The sequence below is a fragment of the Mastomys coucha genome, unplaced genomic scaffold, assembly GCF_008632895.1.
Source record: "Mastomys coucha isolate ucsf_1 unplaced genomic scaffold, UCSF_Mcou_1 pScaffold20, whole genome shotgun sequence".
Taxonomy (NCBI): Eukaryota; Metazoa; Chordata; class Mammalia; order Rodentia; family Muridae; genus Mastomys; species Mastomys coucha.
Genome location: NW_022196903.1, coordinates 32,537,265 through 32,553,563, shown reverse-complemented (window position 1 = coordinate 32,553,563; position 16,299 = coordinate 32,537,265). Strand labels below are relative to the sequence as shown.

At 40.3% G+C, this 16,299-nt stretch overlaps 1 protein-coding gene across 1 annotated transcript in view; it reads right to left on the bottom strand.

Moving 5' to 3' along the window:
* Positions 1–6,645: 6,645 nt before the first annotated feature.
* The window catches only part of Akr1d1 (aldo-keto reductase family 1 member D1), a 106,740-nt gene continuing 97,086 nt past the window's right edge, over positions 6,646–16,299 (bottom strand). The window contains exons 8-11 of the mRNA XM_031381550.1: positions 14,340–14,449; positions 13,352–13,517; positions 10,049–10,131; positions 6,646–6,882 (exon numbers count right to left, since the gene is read on the bottom strand). Of these exons, the coding sequence (XP_031237410.1) occupies positions 6,840–6,882; positions 10,049–10,131; positions 13,352–13,517; positions 14,340–14,449 (402 nt within the window). The 3' untranslated portion in view covers positions 6,646–6,839. The remainder of the gene's footprint in view (positions 6,883–10,048; positions 10,132–13,351; positions 13,518–14,339; positions 14,450–16,299) is intronic.

Here is a 16,299-nt window from a genome sequence, read left to right as displayed (position 1 = left end):
TTTTTTTTTTTTTCATTTCTTTGCCAATCCAATTCCTTATTTTTATCCTTGAGGACTTGAGCTTCCTAATGGCATCTTTTCTTTACTCAAGAGGGGACATGGATTTGACCTTCTAAATTTGCATAGTTATTTCAAGGAATCTGTGTGTGGGGGTAAGGGAAGTAGATCATCTTAATGTACTCTTTCCCCAGTCTTTTGATAGCAGCCTGCTATCTGTCAGAGTAATCTGCTCTTAAACTATATAAACTTACACTAAAGAGATACTTTGTATCTTTTTTTCCTTCATGTATTAATGACTTTTCATTGGGACTCATTTGTCCATCTGCTCTAAACACAAATACAAAGACACAGGAAACCCATTGTTAACAATCTGAGAAAAGATAAAAGGTGTGAAAAACATGCATAAACAGTAAGGGATGTGTGTGAAACTTCTTTTTTTCTACCAAAGTTGGATAGCCTGACAAGGGCTCATATTTCCTGAACTTCCTCCACCTCTTTTGTACCCATTAACCAATCACCTCAGCTGTGAAACTGAGCTCCCATCAATGGGATGACATCACCATCTACATCCTGGATAAAAGAGGCCAGTTAGCTTCGTGTGCTGCTGATTGCCAGGCTTCAGTTCTGGCACACACTTTTTACAAAAAGAAATTACTTGCTGAATTACTTTTACTTTGTGTGTTCCTCTGTGTGACGCTGAGATTATTATTATTTTTTCAACAGAAGGGGTGTTTACATTCAGCACTGTAGCAATGGGCCTCAGTGGATTGATATTCAGTTACATACAATGAACTAAAATCACGATGTGGGAATGAGTAGTACATTTTAAGATCTACTAAGGTCTTGGAACCTCATCCCTGACATTGCCTGGAGAGTTGGGAACCAGAGTCTGGATAGCTCAGAGAGCTAGAATGGAACCAAATATACCTGGCAAAACAAACAAACAAACAAAGAACACTCAATGAAATGATACTTAATGATATTCTGCTATAATTGTAGACAGGAGCCTAGCATAATTGTCATCAAACAGGGGGTCATCCAACAACTGACAGAAACAGATGCAGAGACCCACAGCCTAACATTAAGCAGAACTTGGGGAATTCTGCAGGAGAGGGGGAAGAAGGATTGAAGGAGCTAGAGGGGTCAAGGACACCACCCACATAATCAAGTAACCTGGCCTCATAGGGGCTCACAGAGACTGAACCAACAACCAGAGAGCCTGGACAGCCCTGGCCTAGGTCCTCTGCAAAAATATTAAGGTTGTGTGGCTTGGTCTTCTTGTGGTACTACTAATAGTGGGAGCAGGGGCATTGCCTCTGACTCACTTACCTGCACTTAAAGGACCCTTTTAGTCCAACTGGATTGCCTTGTCCAGCCTTAATATGAAGGGAGGTGCCTAGTCTTATTGCAACTTGATAAGCCATGTTTGGTTGGTACCCTTAGGAGGCCTCCCCTGAGTGGATGAGGGGAGGGAGGGAGAGGAGACTGGAACTGGAGGAAGGATAACTGGAGAAGGGGAAACTACAATTGGAATGTAATTATAAAAGAATAAGTTTAAAAATTAAATAACATAAACAAACAAACAAACAAACAAAAAACCCAGAGCTTGTGTTAGCAGGGTGTTGCAGCCTTCACCTGACTAGCATTTAGGGCTAGATAATCCTTTGTTTTTAAAACTGCTTGACAATTGGAAGGTACTAAGAGGTATTTCTGCTTCTACTTCCCTGGTGCTCATTCCATTTCTATGTCCCCCCAGCTCCAGTTGTGATGATCAAAGACATCCTCAGACATTTCCAAATGCCTTCTGCAGGAGGACAGGACATGACTGCTCCTAGTTAAGGACCACGGTGGTAAAGGAGTGAAATCACTCACTCACTGTGGCTTCTCCAGTATCAGGTAAAACCTGATAACACAGGATGATCCGTCCATTATATCCAACTCAAGACTTTAGAATAGACTATAAATGGTCCCAATCTCATATCAAAAACACCGATCCATGATGTTATCTGAACTCAGTGTGAAAAAAATAGATAAGTATATGTCTGTGTGAGTGTATGATGCATGTGTACACGCACCTGAGGAATCTGAAAGAATGTATTCGGTCTATGGGAATGGGAGCCTCAGGTGTTGGTGAGCTACCTGCTGTGGGTTCTGGGAACCGAATTCAGGTCCTCTGGAAGACTAAAGCGAGGCTAACCAGTGAGCCATCTTGCCAGCCATCTGTAAACAGCTATTAAACAAAGAATTAATGTCAGCAGCCATCTAGGATAGTCTAAGACTGGCAGGTAGCCTTCCTGGAGGTAGCCCACCATTTTTGCATGGCTTATGATGGATGAACTCTATGAGACAAACTCCCATAGAGACTTCATCCCAGGATTGCTTCTTGGATTTAATACACCTTTCCTATATTATTAAATATTATGTAATAGCCCCTAGCTATTAGCCTATCCTGTTGAGTGAAGTAATAAAGTGAAAAACAAAGTTCTGGAGATATAGAAATAAAATAAAATAAGAGAGCCATATTCCAGCTCTCGTAAGCAGCAAGCAATGTGGAAAGCAAATGTACAATGCTTTATAGTAGCAAGCAGCAGCTTCAGACATTGAAAAGTTGTGTTCCAGGGATACCCAAGGATATGTTGTAAAAACAAAGTTCTGGTGGTCAGAATGTTGAGACAGAATGACCAGGCCATTCTGACCAAGCTAAGTAATGCCAAAACAAAAATAACTGGTGGTCCCAATAACGTTAAGGTCCACGAAAACAAGATTAGCAATTCTCGAAAGAACCCCCCAACCCCTCCCTATGGTGAATTTTGAAAAAGACCACAAACTGTCACCCTGACCTTGCTGACTACAATCCCCCTACCACCTCAGCGCCTTCCCAGGGACTTTTCAAGGCCAGGTGCAGAGCTGGATAGGGAAGTTGGCTGGTTAAGCCAAGAACAGCCCCCTGAGCAAGCCAACCAATGCCTGATGATCCTTTGTCCTGTTTTCCACCAACCAGAGTAAACCAGCTAGCCTTGTTGCAGAAATCTGCCCTCTGTAAAGTATAAAAGATGTCTGCTTTCTGAATTTGGGGTTGACCCCCCTTGTGAGGGTGGGCAACCTCATGCACATGGATAAATAATCCTCATGTTATTGCAACGATCTATTGTCAATCTGTGTTCTCTGGGTTGAGCCAAGTTTACAACACTGAGCATATTTCTGCAGATCAACATATATGCTGTCTTGTAGTGGTGCCATATAGACAAATAGATGATTTCTTAATTATTAATGATAAGTCTATAAGGATTCCTGAAATTATGCTAGTAATTATTAAGCCCTTTATAATAGGACTGCTATTATAAGCCTTCTCTGTTACGAATACTACAATGAAAATTCTGACAGTCTTCAAGTGTCGAGTTAATTGCTTCTGAGATAGAAAGTAGGCATTTACAACTTAGAACACATTCCAAGAGGTTGTAAAACAATTAACCCAAGGTTACAACTAGCATTTATTATAGTTTCAAGGACAGAAGATAATATACTGACTGGGTTTATCTGTATGAAACTTCAGTGTCAACTTAGACACAAAAATTATGGTTTTTAACTTTCCATGGATGTGTGGGGCCAGTGACAGACAATTAATGTTTAGCCAGATAATTACTCTTAATGCATATGCATGTAAACATTCTCTGTTGTAAACTTCTTATTCAATTTATGATTTGAATTTATCTTTGAACTTTTAGTGAACTTTTGTTAAAATAAAAAAAAAAGGATGCTTGGAAAAATATATGTAATTTATTCCCCTAGGAAAGGTACAAAAAACTAGAAATGATTACATTGTAGGGCATTATTGCATCAGAGCAGGAGGAGAGGGCACGATTAGGCGGAGGAAGGAGAAAGGCAGCGGAGTAGAATAACCTATCAATTAAAAGGGAACTAAGAAATTAAAGAGCAATCCACAGAATGAAGAGAGAAAGAGGGACAAAGAAGAAGCTGCAGAGCGAGCAGAAGGAGCAGAGAGAGCAGGCAGGCTTCTCCTTGCCACGGGACAAAACAGGTCTTTTCCTAACCGCAAGGTAGGCTTGGTCCTACTGAAGAGGACAGAGCTTTCTTCTTACAGACTTGGGTTTGATTCACTTAGCAGTAAAAGGATAGAAGCTTTTTCTTTCTTTATGCAGTAAAGATTGTAGCTCATTTTCCATCCAGAATGCATAAGTACTTTCTTCACTGGTGCTTGGTCTTTTGCTCCATATGCATATTTAAGTATGGATCTACATATGGGTAAGTATGTAATTAAAAGTATGTGGCTGAGCTCAGCTTATTTCCGTGGTTTGTATTAGTATGTGTGCATAAGTTTGTATATGAATGTATATGAGTTTATGTTTATTTGCTTGTGTAAAAGTTTTTTTCTTTCTGTGAGTGACTCTCTTATCCTGGTTCAATAAAAGTTTATTGCTCCAAACCTCCCTCCCACCTGACAAACCAGTGGCAAGGCTTCTAGGCAAGAGTAAATAGCCCTAGCAAGTCTTCCTTTACTTAGACCCTGCCCCAACCCCACTCCCAGGCCTGTTAGGCCACAGGTGTTACTCCCCCAAGCCAGAAGCCTTTATCCTCAGAACAAGTAAGAAAGTTACTAGGATTTTCTTTTTTTTTTTTTAAATTTTAGAAGCCAGTAGCTTCAGCATTCAGCATAGTTAGAGAGTTTAAAGGCCAGAGACCATCAGTCTTTAAAACTACATCTAGAGACTGTCAGTCTTTGAAACTGCTTCTGGAGACCATCAGTCTTTAAAGCTACCTCTATGTCCAACTCTGTGTTCTGCTTCAGCCCATTCCATACTCGGCAGGCTCCCAGCAAATTAATTAAAATAGGAGTTAAGAATATGCTCAGAAACAAAATTAAAAACTTGTTTGTGAAACCTTTTTTTCTTAAGATTTTATTTATTTTATGTGTATGAGTACACTGTAGCTGTACAGATGGCCATGAGCCATCATGTGTGTGTTTGCTGGGAATTGAACTCAGGACCTCTGCCGGCCCCGCTCGCTCCTGCCCCACTCACTCTGCTGTAGCTGTCTTCAGATGCACCAAAAGAGGACATTAGATCTTATTACGGGTGGTTGTGAGCCACCATGTGGTTGCTGAGATTTGAACTCAGGACCTTCGGAAGGGCAGTTAGTGCTCTTACCCGCTGAGCCATCTCGCCAGCCCCCTGTTTGTGAAATCTTAACAGCAAAAGTTCTTAGAAAAAGCTCACTATATTCATTCTGTATCACTAAAGAAGAAAAAGAAACTAAAAACATTGGTCAAAAGAGCATTTAACCTATGAAGTTCGCATTCAGTTGATAAACTAAAGAAAACCACAAATGATGTTAGAAAAAGAAAATGAAGTATTAATGAGACACAGAACAGATTATGTTTTTTTTTTTTTTTTTTGGAGGGGGGGTTGTTTGTTTGTTTTGTTTTACAGATTTATTCTAGTGAAATCCAGGAAGAAAACAAGAAGGAACAAAGAACTTGGTTAATCACTTAACTGATGGACCAGTTAACTGATAGCAAACATCAAGAATAAAGACAGAAAAGAAAAGGTGATCATGGCCTAGGAAATCAACAGTTATTAAAGAGAAAGAAGGAAGTGCTGAGAATTAGTGCTGTGTTCACTGAGGCAGCCCCAGAAGTTAGCCAAGCACACAAAAGTATGTGTTGGATAAGTGAACAAATACATTATCTCTATGCTATATAATGATATTATATTGTGAGAAAAATACAAATTTGCAAGATTGATCTTTGATGAAAAGGAAAATATACAGACTCTCTATAAACAGAGATAAACATCCCTAATGCATTTTTACATTTTAAATTTATTTATTTATTCGTTTACTTTAATTATGTGTATTTGTTGTCATGTATATGGGCATTGTGGAGGTCAGAGGTCAATGTCAAATGTTCTTCCTGTTCCTCAATTCACCACCTTCCTTTTTTGAAGCAAGGTCTTTCATTGAATCTGGAACTTGCTCGTTCAGCTAGACTAGTGATTGTTCAGTAAGCCATAGGGATCCTCTTGTTTTGGCTTCCCCAGGAGTAGAATTTGTACTGAAGGTTCTTGCTGCTGTGGTAATGGTAATTGAATTCAAGTCCTCATGCTTGGGTGCCAAGAGCTTTACTAACAGTCCATGCATGCAAATCCATGGACTCTGTTTACTTTGCTCTGTGTGTGGATATGTCCTAGTATGTTATACCTTAATATGAAGGGCTGGAATATGGTTGGATGCAGGGGCAGAACTGTCGAGTGTTCCAGCATTGCTTCGTTTTACTGAGTTCTTTCCTGTGAGTTCTCTGGCTTGTTTTCCATGAGGATATTTCATGAAGACTTCTCAACACTTTAGACCTTCTGCTTGTAGAACAGGTAAGTGCCTAACATGACCCTGGAAGTAGTTATATTCAAGCTCAAGAGCACAGAATTCACTTTAAGCTATTTTTTTAAAATCATCCAGTATTTGAAGAGAGTGAAAGGAATTGAACTATGTATTGTTAGTGCTATAGGAGCATTGTCCAGCAGATTTTTTCACAGGCTAAGCTGGTTCCTTGGGAAACTCCAGGGTATCTTTGTTGATTAGAAGACATTGATCTAAAGATATTAGTATAGCATTTGCAAAGAACTATTTACATAGATTTAAATCTTTTTTATTCATCAGAGCTAAGTTGAATTAATACTAAACAAAAGTTAAGCATGGTGTGATCTGCTCATCTTCGTCTGAAGATAGAAAGACCCCATTTATTTCTACATCTGGAGGGGATTAACCAGCTCAAGAGCTTGAATGAGAGGGGAAAAAAAAAAACTCCGTTGAAGAAATTTCCATGTTCAGTATTCATCATGAAATGGGTATTCAGGATGGTCACTCCACCTGCCAAGACAACCCCAAAAGAGGAAGACAGTTTACTCTAATGGTGGCACAGCTGTGTTACCAGTGTCCTTATGTTTTGTTTCTAGTCCTTTCCCTTTTGTTCCCCCTTGTACTTCCTTCTCATTTCCCCTTAAGCCAGTACCATTCCAAGATGATGCACATAGTAGGTAGGCATGGAAAAGTTGGTTATGGCTATATCATTTCACTCATAACAAGATGAGAGACTTCCTGCCTGTATTTGCATTTGAAGTGTTACTGTTTGTAATAACGATGGTGATGATCCTATCTTGTACTGTTACAACACTGACAAGTACAATGATGATGATGATGACGACTACGATGATGATGACCCTAATTTTTAAGTAACAAATGTGAGAATGTCTATAACAATCTGGAGTGTGAGCCAGGCAGTGGTGATGCACGCCTTTAATCCCAGCACTTGGGAGGCAGAGACAGGTGGATTTCTGAGTTCCAGGCCAGCCTGGTCTACTGAGTGAGTACCAGGACAGCCAAGGCTACACAGAGAAACCCTGTCTTGAAAAACAAAACAAAACAAAAACCAAAAAAACAAAAAACAAAAACAATCTGGAGTGTGTGTATATTTATCACGGGACATAGCCAAGATTCAGCTCTCTGAAAGTACTACAAAAATACAAAACAAACATGGCTCTCCATATCAGAGGTCAACAAAATAACATTAGAGAAGAGGCATAACTCATTACCCTTCAAAGACATAGTTTCTCTTTAAATTAATGGAACTTAATCTTCATATCACTTTGTTGATTTTCTAATTCTTTTCTGAAAAATGAGTCATTTTTCCCTAATATTGCTAAAATTGGTTTTAGTATTTCAAATGTAAATCATATACTGTTTTAATAAAAGGAAATCAATAGAATGGCAGATTTAGTCCATATTATTTCTTCATTTAATGATATTTTTCAGTATAACATATCTTCAAGAGCTATTGATTAATTATGGCTTAGTTCCAGTAAGATATTATGTGTGCTTGCATTTTTTCATGTGTTCTGAGGCTGGGTGGTATGTTTTAATGCCAAGCAGTGTTCTCTCTGGAAAACTCACATTTAGGAGCTGCTTTTTTACAGTAATTCAGAAAAATCAATACTAGAGCATTCAAAATACTTTCAGACTCATGAAAAATAGTGAGATAAATTATGTTCAAACTCTACGCATTTATCTTAATGAGTGCTGCCTAACTCATTGCTTAAAGAGAAGACCAAATAAAGTTACTGCCAACATGATTTGAGAGATTAAAAAGAGTAATAGGAAACAATGAAGAACAAAGTATGTGCACACATATACACATTTGGCTATCTGTCTATAAGCCACACTAGTTTTAATTTAAAAGACCTGCAGTATTTAGGGAACAGTGTCTTGGGTGAGCTTGATAATAACTATACATGGTGTGATGGTTTTTATATGCTCGACTCAGGGAGTGGAACAATTAGAAGGTGTGGCCCTGTTGAAGTAGATGTTTCACCGTGGGTTTGGGCTATAAGATCCTCATCCTAGCTACCTGGAAGGCTCTTTTCCACTAGCAACCTTTAGATGAAGACATAGGACTCTCAGCTCTGCCTGCACCATGCCTGCCTGGACACTGCCATGTTCCCACATTGATGATAATTGACTGAACCTGTAAGCTAGCCCTAATGTTGTTCTTATAAGAGTTGTCTTGGAGCTGGGCAGTGGTGGTGCACACATTGGGAGGCAGAGGCAGTCAGATTTCTGAGTTCAAGGCCAGCCTGGTCTACAGAATGAGTTCCAGGACAGCCAGGGCTATACAGAGAAACCCTGTCTTGAAAAAACAAACAAACAAACAAACAAACAAACAAACAAACAAAAAACCCTGTTGCCTTGGTCATAGTGTCTATTCACAGCAGTAAAAGCCTAACTAAGACACGTAGTGTGGTAAAGTCTCATAGGAAAGATAGCTGATAGGTAGAACTTGAAGCTCTAAATCATGTTTTAAAAAGATTTATTTCATTAATTGTATGTGTATAGGTGTTTTGGCTTCAGGTATCTCTACGCATCACATGCATGCCTAGTACCTAGTGAAGCCAGAAAAGTGTGTCAGAGTCCTGAGAACTGAAGTCACAGATGGCTATTAACTACCATGTAGATGCTAAGAATTGAACCTAGGTCCTCTGGAAGAGCAACCGGTGCTTTTAGACACTGAGTCATCTCTTCAGCTCTATTCATTTATGTATTTATTTTTGAAAGAAATGTCTTCAATATGTATTTATGTCTGGCTTGGAACTCACTGGGTAGAACAAGCTAGTTTTGAACTCACAGAGACAGATCCTTCTGCTTCTGCCATCTGAAGGCTGGGATTTAAGGAATATACTACCATGCTTAGTTTATTTATTTACTTTTATTTGGGGGTATTGTATAGGTATGAGCTTATGTGTACCACATGCCTTTGCAGACCAGTAACTCCCTTGGATCTGGAGTTATTGGTATCATGATCTGCCTGATATGGGTGCTGGGAACTAAACCCAGGCCTTCCTTCTAAAGAGCATCGAGTACTCTTAACTTCTGTGCTATCTTCCCAGCCCCAAGGCTCTGAATCTTACAGGCAAGAAAGTATTTGACTTAAACTCTAGGTTCTTGATTCACAACCTGACACTCTTTCTACTACTACGCAAGCAGGCCTCTCTCAGAATTTTTTTGTTTTTGTTTTTGTTTTTTTTTTTGTTTGTTTGTTTTTTAGAGACAAGGTTTCTCTATGTAGCCCTGGCTGTCCTGGAACTCACTCTGTAGACCAGGCTGGCCTGGAACTCAGAAATCCGCCTGCCTGTGCCTCCCTAGTGCTGGGATTAAAGGCGTGCGCCACCACCACCCAGTTCTCTCAGAATTTTTTAAAAAGGAATTTGCTCCAATTTGGGTAGTGCTTTGATTTTAGTTAGACATAAACAGTGTTATTTGAGAATTTGTGTTGTTGCTCTGGCAGGTGTAGCATGAAGGGTTAATTCTCCTTGTCTCCATGCCTTGCCTTTACCTAAGTGGCAGACATCCAGCCTGTCTAATAGTCAGAACACGCTGCTCATCCCTCAGCCTGGTGTTTCTATGGGCACAGGTGAGGGTTCACAGGAGCCTCATGGTTAACATGTGACAAGCACTGCCTGACTAGTGATCCTCGAACACTTACATGAGCAACTCTACAAAGCGGACGTTTTTATTCAAGGCTTCAATGTCCTTCATCTCTTCTTCGGTGAGAGAAAAGTCAAAGACCTAAATAGTGGAAATAGAAGACAGAGCATTTGTGAGGATGAAGCAGAGAGTGGAGACAGTAAGGGAGAGCCTCAGCTGAGGCTCTTTGTAAAGGAGCCAGCATCTCTGAGAGTGTCTGAGAAAGCTGGGCTCCTGTATGTGTGTGTGTGTGGTGCATCAAAGGGGAGCGTTGGGGAAAGCTTGATCTTCTCCTCTGTCCTTTGCCTTGAAAACAGTTTTGCTTGGGAGCACTCAAACTTAACAAAGAGTATGCATTTAAAACATCCAAAGTCCCACATGTGAAGAATTCTTGTTTTTTAATATAAAACATTGGATTTTTAAAATTCTAGAATATTGCCTTACATGCTGGAAAAAAAAAACCAACGTATTTCCAAGCCTTTAAATCTGCTTATTGTTTTCATTTGCATCTCCTTGATAGCTGAGAGTGTTGAACATTTCTTTGTGTTTCTTGGCCATTTGGATTCCTCTGTTGATAATTCTCCGTTTAGCTTTGAACCTTTTTTTTTTTTAATTCAGTTATTTATTTTGTTGATGTCTAGTTTATTGAGTTCTTTCTATGTTTTGGATATTAGCCCTCTGTCAGATGTGGAGTTGGGGAAGAGCTCTTTCCATTCTGTGGGCTGCTATTTTGTCCTGTTGGAATTTCATTTCCCAGCTGTTAGAATGTCTAAGATAAAAACCACAAGTGACAACTCATGCCAGCGAGGATATGGACCAACAGGAACACTTTTTCAGTGCTGGTGAGAATACAAACTTGTACAGCCACTTTGGAAATCAATACAGCAGTTTCTTAGAAAATTGGAAATTGATCTACCTCAAGACCCAGCCATACCATTCCTGGTCATACACCCAAAGGCTGCTCCATCCTATCATAAGGATGCTTGCTCAATAAGTTCATAGCAGTTTTATTTGTAATAGTCAGAAACTAGAAACAACCTAGATGCCCCTCAACTGAACAATGGAAAAAGAAAATTTGGTATATTTACACAATGCAGTATTACTCAGCTGTTAGAAACAATGACATCATGAAATTTGTAGGCAAATGGATGGAACTAGAAAAAAAAAAACATTCTGAGTGAGATAACACAGTCCCAGAAAGACAAACTTGGTATGTGCTCACTTATAAGTAGATATTAGCTATAAAGTAAACGACAAATATGCTATAGTCCACAGACGCAGACAGGCTAAGTAAAGAAGAGGGCTTAAAGGTGGAGGAGCACAAGAATCTCCCTGGGAAGGGGAAATAGATTTCAGGGGGTTAAGGGGGTTAGGAAGAGGAGGCATCAGAAGTGGGGTGGAAGAAAATACTGGGAGAAATGACTGGAATTTGGGGGCATTCCCAGGGTGAGGTGGAGCCAGCGCAATGGAAATTTCATAAAAGAGAAACCCTAGCCAATACTCCTAGTAATGGGGGACATGGAGCCTGAACCACCCTTTTTCTGTAACCAGGCAAGGACTCAAGTAGAGGGATGAGGACACCAACCTAGCCACAAAATCTTCAACCGACAGATTCTCCTGCCTGCATAGTGCTGGGATCTAAGCCTAGCAGAATAGTCCTCAAAGAGACCAGAGAGCAGATACAGAGTCCCACAACCAAACAGGCGGAGCTCCACAAGTCTTACGGACAAAGAGGAGGTAGGATCGGAGGAACCAGGAAGATCAGGGAATGCACCAGGAGAACGCAGCCCACAGAATCAACTGACTGGAACTCATGAGAGCTCGCGGAGATCACGGAGCCTGTACGGGTCTGCATATGATATGGGTGAGTAGCTTGGTGTTCTTATGAAAATCCTAACAGTGAGAACGGGGGCTATCCTTGACTCTTTTCCCTACTTGTGGAACCCTTTTTCTACTATTGGGCTGCCTTGCCCAGCTTTGATGTCATGGTATGTGCCTGGTCTTGTTGTAGCTTGTTATGCTATGTCATTGGATATCCCTGGGAGGCCTGCTATTCCCTGAAGGGTGAAGGGTTTGATCTGAGGGAGATGGGAGGCATGGGAAGACGGGTTGCTGGGGAGGGAAGGCAAGCTGTAGTCGGGGTGCAATGTATGAGAGAAGAATTTTTTTAAAAGAATAAACTTGCTTATTCTTTTAATAATAATAATAATAATAATAATAATAATAATAATAATAACAATAACAATAATAACAATAATATCTTGCTTTGTAGCTCAAACTGGAACATGCTAGATTTCTCTGTCTGGTTTCTACCTTACAACATTCCTATGTCAACCTCCTGGGATCGCAGGTGTGTACCACTCTTTCAGCTTCACTCATCATTTAAAACATCTTTCTAGGGATTTGTTACAATTATTTTCTCTCTGTGTTTCTCACATTTATTTGTTTAGTGTGTATATGTGTATATGTTTGTATTCATGTGGAGGTCAGAGGATAACTTGCAGGAATTGGTTCTCTTTTTCTACCATGTGGCCTTTTGGAATTGGAAGTTTCTTTGTTTTTGAGACAGGGTTTCTCTGTGTAGCCTTGGCTGTCCTGGAACTCACTCTGTAGACCAGGCTGGCTTCAAACACAGAGATCTGCCTGTAATAACTGCCAGGTAATCATTCCTGTAACCTCAGAACTTGGAAAGTGGAGGGAGAAGCTTCAAGAGTTCAAAGCCATCCTTAGCTACACAGAAGGTTTGAGGCCAGTGTGGATTGCATTTGACCCTTTCAGAAACCCACATCAACCACCCAAGCTCTTGCTTTTCTTTTCAAAACCTCCATATCATAGAGTTTCCTGCCAGAGCAAATGTTCCAAGAGGGTGAGTGTAACAACGAGGCTAAATGTGGCTGAAAGCGGTGACTTCACAATGACTGAGAATGAAGTCCCAGATTTGCTCACTTAAAAGTCCCTGGTGACCCTGAGAAAAGTTGCCCACATAGACAGTCAGGGTGAGAGTTCGGTTTTAATGGGTTTAAAATAATAGGAGAAGTGAATTGAGAGGATATCTCCTTCTCAAGAGGTTGCCTGTAAACAGGAAGAGAGCAATGGAAATGGCCAGAGAAAGTCTATGTTGGCTTTTAGTGTACAAGTCTGGAGTATGTCTGTTGGTGGGAGTTACACAGGCAGAGGAGTGTTTGACATGCAGGGCACAGAGGTGTGCACATGAGATTGATGCTGTGTAAGATGAGGGTCATCACGATGTTTAAGAACATTCTCCAGGGGTGTCAGAGCAGACTGTACCATCTTTCCATATGTCCAAAGGTATGTCTCTTACCTGAAAGTTTTCTTTGATCCTTTCAGGGGTAATGCTTTTAGGAATGACAACAATCCCTCGCTGGATGTTGAAACGCAACCCAATTTGAGCTTGTGTCTTATTGTACTTTTTCCCCAGCAAAGTTAGGAGTTCATCCTTCAACAAGGGTGGAGAAGATACATTCACCCTTCAGGGTAGGGAGGTGGGGAAGAAAAGAAAGTACATGTCATCTTTAGATGAAAGGCAAGAATTCATCAGCCACCCCCTGGTGTTCTCGTTCACTTGTCACTGCCAGGACACTCAAGTCACCTCTAGTCAATTTCTCTGAGTGTAACAAATCATGGAATCAAGAGGTGCTCTAGCATGAGAAGATCAAGAGAGGCTGGTGGGTGGGGCTGATTCAGAGGACATATAATAGACATGTATATAATATATATAATATGTATATGTATGTACATGTGCATGCATACACACACACACACACACACACACACACACACACCAAGCTCTCTCTCTCTCTTTCTTCATGTATGCACCTGTAGCAAGAAGAATCTTACAGAGAGCTTGGTCTGAAGTAGACATATAGGGAAAGGCAAAAAGACCAGAATAGAAGAAAGTAGCTCAATGCTTGCAATCAGGGTAGACATTTTTCCAAAGCTCCTTGATTCCATCAAAGGCATTGCCACTGTGTACAAAATTCAACAGCTTAAAAGCTTTCAGAACATGACTGCAGAAACTCTGTCCAATAGGACCTCAGCATCTACTGAATGTTTCTTACATATCAGGCAGCCATAGGAAATGCCATACATTGAGTGTAATCAACAAGTAAACCCCTCAGTAAGGAAGGCATAATGAGTTTTCATCTGTTTATAGGGATCTTGACATGAACAGGTCATTTCTTGATGATCTCACAGCCCAAGACAATCTCCTACTCAGCAAATTCACACTGGTTTTGTGCTCTAGTCACATGGAAAGAGACATTTCTTGACGAGAATGCAGCATTACTTACCATGATGGGTTGCGGCAGGTCCCTAAGGGGCTATATGCGACAATGACAATGTCATGCTGCTGGCAGAATTTCAAGAGTTTTGTCTGGGTGAAATATGGGTGGCACTCCACCTGTGTGGTTACATTGAGAAGAGAACAAAGCTAAGGCATATATCATCAAATGCAGTTTCACATAGCTTTGAAAGCATTATTCAGGCACTGTTGAGAGGACACAGTGGGTAAAAGTGCATGTCACTAGGTTTTGGGACCTGAGCTCCAACCCCTGGAATACACATAGTGGAAAGATAGAACCAACTTCTGAAAGTTGCCCTCTGACCTACACACACACACACACACACACACACACACAATCGCAATGGAAAAACTCAAAAGCCACAAATATAAGTAGCTATCCAGAAAGGCTGAACAATGGGCACTCATTGATTCACTGACACTATATCCTTTGCTTAGAAGAGCATTGTTAAAACACACGAAACAAAAGTTGGGTAGGTTTTTTGTTCTTTCTTTCTTTCTTTTTTTTTAAATAGGATTTGTTTTAGTTTTATTTTATGTATGTGAGTGTTTTGCCTGCATATATGTGTGGGTACATGTGTTCAGCAGTGCCTGTGGAGGCCAGAAGACAGTGTCAAGCCCCCTAGAACTGGAGTTGCAAATGATGGTGAGCTGCTGTGTGGGTGCCGGGACCTGAACCTGGGTCCTCTGCAAGTCTGATATGAATGTGTTACAGGTAACAGAACATCATATTTAAATAAGGCTTTCTCCTATAGTGAGACAAACATTTTCCCTGACTTTCATACTCCTGGGACTAGTTTCCTGTAAATTCCCATTGTTTATTTTGCTTATTTTCTGTTAAGTCCTAGAGGTCTTTTTTTTTTCCCCAATCAAGGATTTTGATTCACTTGCATTAGTCTTTTAATTCATAAATATATGGATTCTATTATATTAAAATAACCATCACTTTCTATTTTTGCATGCTTCTTGTTTCTAGCAGGTTTTTTTTTTCTCAGTTCTAGATATTTAACCTTGGACTGTGTGCACGCTACAAGGGCATGCCACCATTTGGTTGCAGCCCAGTCCCCCTGCCCGTCCTTTTACATTGCTCCGTTTTCTTTATGATTTTTCCATGGCTTACTTTTGTACGCGTTGTTCCAGAGAACTAAGTTCTTTTATTGTATTTACAAATGATTTCTGCCTTTTACCCTTGGAGTGTGCTGTGCAGTAAACCTCTTCTTGTTGCTAGAGAGTCAGCCATTTATTTTCCTCAGACTACTCAAAAGGTTCATGTTTTCCCACTAGTTTGTGTGTTTTCATTTTAGAGAGGTTTTTATTATGCCTTTGTCAGCCTCTAAGTGCTTGCTCTCTTATATTAACTTGTTTCTTAGGTCATATGTCACCCGCTAGATATTATTTAGTTTTTGAGATGGGGTATTGGTATTGCTGGTCTCACGCTCCTGGCCTGAGGAACCTTACTTCCTTAATTTCCTGAGCCTTGTATTATTTTAAATCCTCTTTATTATGTCTTGATTTGGCAACTCTCATTTCCTTCCCATTACTTTTCTTCTTCAAAAACAAACAAAACAAATATCTTGGGAGCTGGAGAGATGGCTCCATGGTTAAGAGCACTGATTACTCTTCCAGCCGTTCTGAGTTCAGTTCCCAACAACCACGAGGTGGCTTACAACCATCTGTAATGGGATCTGATGCCCTCTTCTGGTGTCTAAGGAGAGTGACAATGTATTCACATATATTAAATAAATAAATCTTAAAAAAAAAATCTTAGTTACACTTGCCAAGATTTGAGCTTTCTTCTTTTGTTTTGTTTTACTTGTTAGTTTGTTTGTTTTCGAGACAGGGTTTCTCTGTGTAGCCCTGGCTGTCCTGGAACTCACTCTGTAGACCAGGCTGGCCTCAAACTCAGAAATCCGCCTGCCTCTGCCTCCCAAGTGCTGGAATTAAAGGTG